General features: G+C 31.5%; 1 protein-coding gene across 1 annotated transcript; it reads right to left on the bottom strand.

Annotated features, from left to right (window-relative positions):
- Positions 1 to 2,044: 2,044 nt before the first annotated feature.
- Positions 2,045 to 2,828, bottom strand: LOC136217174 (uncharacterized). The gene has a single exon (XM_066003760.1). The coding sequence runs from the start codon at positions 2,555 to 2,557 to the stop codon at positions 2,045 to 2,047; it is 513 nt and encodes a 170-aa protein (XP_065859832.1). The 5' UTR covers positions 2,558 to 2,828.
- Between the last annotated feature and the right edge of the window lie 442 nt (positions 2,829 to 3,270).

Genomic DNA, 3,270 nt, shown 5'->3' with positions numbered 1-3,270 from the left:
GCCACCACTAGTGAAAAATCCTATATCCATCCACGTATATAAGGTTCAAGAATGTATTATTATTATTTTTAATTTTGACATACACCTGACGCTAAAATTCAAACATATACAATACATGCTTATCATATATTGAAATTTCATTAATAAATGAAATTGTCAAAATTTAAAACCTCAAACAGTTGCTCTGAGAGGGTTAACCACCTTAATGAATCATTAATCCAAAAACATAAAGTGATAAGTAAAGTTTAAAAATGTATCAACTTTTGACCATTAAAACTAATCTTTCCCAATATAGATTTATCATAAGCTCTTTCCTTTTTAATTTTTTTATAGCATTACTAGTCCTCTCTTTATTAATTAGCTCTTCCAAATCTTTTTACAAGCCTGGTGTAAGTTAACTAGAAGCTAATTACAGAAAATATAAAACACAGAATTGTTTGAATATATATATGGCAAGAAACATATTATGCATGAAAAATGGAAACGACCAATTTAAAATATATATAAAAAATTAACATAATATAAATATTATGTAGGTCAATTTATAAATAAAATTATTCAAATTCACCTGCTAAGAATTTGGGTCTCTTAAATAAATTTAAATTTAAAATGGGATGTAGTGCTTTGACAACCTATATGCTATCTTATTTCGGTTAAAAAAAATAATAATGGGATGCTTATAAGAATGAATATTACATGTCTAAAGAAAGACAATACCCTTCTTAAGGATTAAAATAAACTTTAAATAGTTAACTCTCAAATGGAAAGGAAAAAAAAAAGCAAGGAAAAGACATTCAGTAATATTATATATATAGGCATTAGTGGGATATGCATTATTAATTATTCAGATTGGCTGCAGAAAAAAAGTAAATATATAGTTGAGAGTTGAATGGAAAGGTGACCTAGAAAGGCCTTAATACTGCTATTACAAATCATACATTTGTAGTTTAGATTGTGGGCATGTGATATTAAGATGTCTTGTGGTTAAATCAACAAACGACGTTGTTAGGAATCGAATCCTTAATCACTTTGTTAAAAAAAAAACTATAATACCATGACATGTAACTAACTTAATTAAAGTTTAAATTGATAACTAAAGGACTAATTCATATTAACATCTATTGGTTCAGCATTGAAAAGATATTTATTATGGCTAAACACCATTCATACAATAAATCAATAATTTAATATCACGTTAAGTTGCAATTAAATAACTTAATTTTGAGTTTTTTTTTTTATCATCTATATTTTTTAGGTGAATTGGTTTTTGACATGTAATAAAAGGATATTCCAGCAGCAGGGACAGTTTTGGCATAAAATTACAGTTGAACATGAGAGAATATAATTCCTGAAGAAAAGGGACATAATATAATAGGTATAGTTATGCCACAAATCAATAAACATTAATTCTGCCAAGGTTTGACTTCATGTTCATGTGTCGTCCAACAAGCCTTCCCATTATTCCAATAGTATGGCTATCATCAGAATCTCCACCTCACAAAATATGGGCACTCTCTTCTTTAAAATTAAATTATTAACTTTGACCAATCTTATAAGCCATAAAGCCCTCAACATGTTGTAATATTGTTTCTTCATTCTTAAATATGTTATTTAACCAATATCTATCCACTAGGGAAAAGTACACAAATAAACCTTGTGGTTTGGCCCATTTTCGAACTGCACCCATGTGGTTTCATTCCGTTAGCAAACATATACCAAATTGACTAACGGTGTTAAAAGTCAAAAGGGAAAAGAGTTAATTTGGTCCTTATATTTATTTATTTTTATAAATTGACCTCTTTATTATCTAATTATCACAAACAAACCCCAAAATAAAAAAATAAAAATCAAATATACCATTCTTTTTCTTTCCTTCTTTCTCTCTCCCCTCTCTCTTAATTTCTCTCTCTAAAATAAAGCTACCACATGTGTGATCATCCGGATAGATAAAGGTGACAGATGTTTGGAATATACATGCCATGTAACAATCTAATAATAATAATAAACAAATAAATAAATAAATAGATTGTATTAAAGAAGAATCCTAAATTGCATGAATAAAGAAATGGAGAGGATAGTTGAAAACCTCAGGCAACCATTTCTCATTCTCTGCATCTGCCATGACAATATTGAGCCAACTTGAATTCCTATTCTCCATCTCCAAAACAAAATCAAGCAAAGAATTGCATAACCTGCATTTAGGAGAATAGAACTCAAGGATTGTAGCGTCCTTCCCATTTGCTAGAGCCGAAGCGAATGCTCTTTGCTCTGCCTCTCCTTGCAGTTCAGGAGTCAGGACCTTCATTTGGGACTTCAAACTGTTACCTTGGGTGCTTCTGGGACCTGATTGGATTGGATTGAAGGGACTGATCCAGTAATTTGAGGATTTAGAAATTGAATTAAGAGAATTGAAAGCAATGGATCCAAGAGTTTGCAAAGACTTGAATATCCAAGGGCCCTCAAAGGTGCAAAGATTAGGATTTCGAGGACCTTGTTGCACATCCCATGGCCATTTCAAGCAAAACAAAGGTTGTTTAGGAGCGGAATCGATCTTCATCTCTAATTTTATACCAAAACGCAGCAATACTTTATATCTTTATCGAATAGGATGAAATTTATCCACAGCAACTATTATGGCGATTTCCAAAAGTAAACAAGAATTTCAATTCACTGAGCAAAGACGAAATTAAGGAGGTGAAATTACAGAGAAGATAGAACGCAAATAATGTTGAAAATATCATAAACAGAAGAACATGAAAGTGAGGTCAGGCAGCGTGGAGTATTGAAAGTTATATCTAAATCCCAGAAACTTCACATAAACCCTAAAATTAAAATCGAGGCACAGAAGCTCTAATCGACAAAGAAGAACATTACAAAGTTGAGGGATTCAGGAAATGCAAAAACACTCCACTCCTGTGTAGGAAATCAAGTTTAGTCGGAGTAGACTCTGGGAGAGGAAGAAAGCACAACAAACGCCGGAAAGTGCGCGGAGGGAAGGGAAGCGGCCGTAAAACGGTACAAGTGGGTCATAGCTTTATTTTAGAGAGAGAAATTGAGAGAGAGAGGAGAAAGAAAGAAGGAAAAAAAAGCAATTAAACAGAGATGGAGAAGATGGTATATTTGATTTTTATTTTTTATTTTGGGGTTTGTTTGTGATAATTAGATAATAAGGGGGTCAATTTATAAAAATAAATAAATATAAGGACCAAATTAACTCTTTTCCCTCTTGACTTTTAACACCGTTAGTCAATTTGGTATGTGTTTGCTAAC

Source organism: Euphorbia lathyris, chromosome 2 (genome assembly GCF_963576675.1).
Source record: "Euphorbia lathyris chromosome 2, ddEupLath1.1, whole genome shotgun sequence".
Lineage (NCBI taxonomy): Eukaryota > Viridiplantae > Streptophyta > Magnoliopsida > Malpighiales > Euphorbiaceae > Euphorbia > Euphorbia lathyris.
The sequence above is the reverse complement of the archived record's forward strand: the minus strand, read 5'-3'. Positions and strand labels throughout refer to the sequence as shown.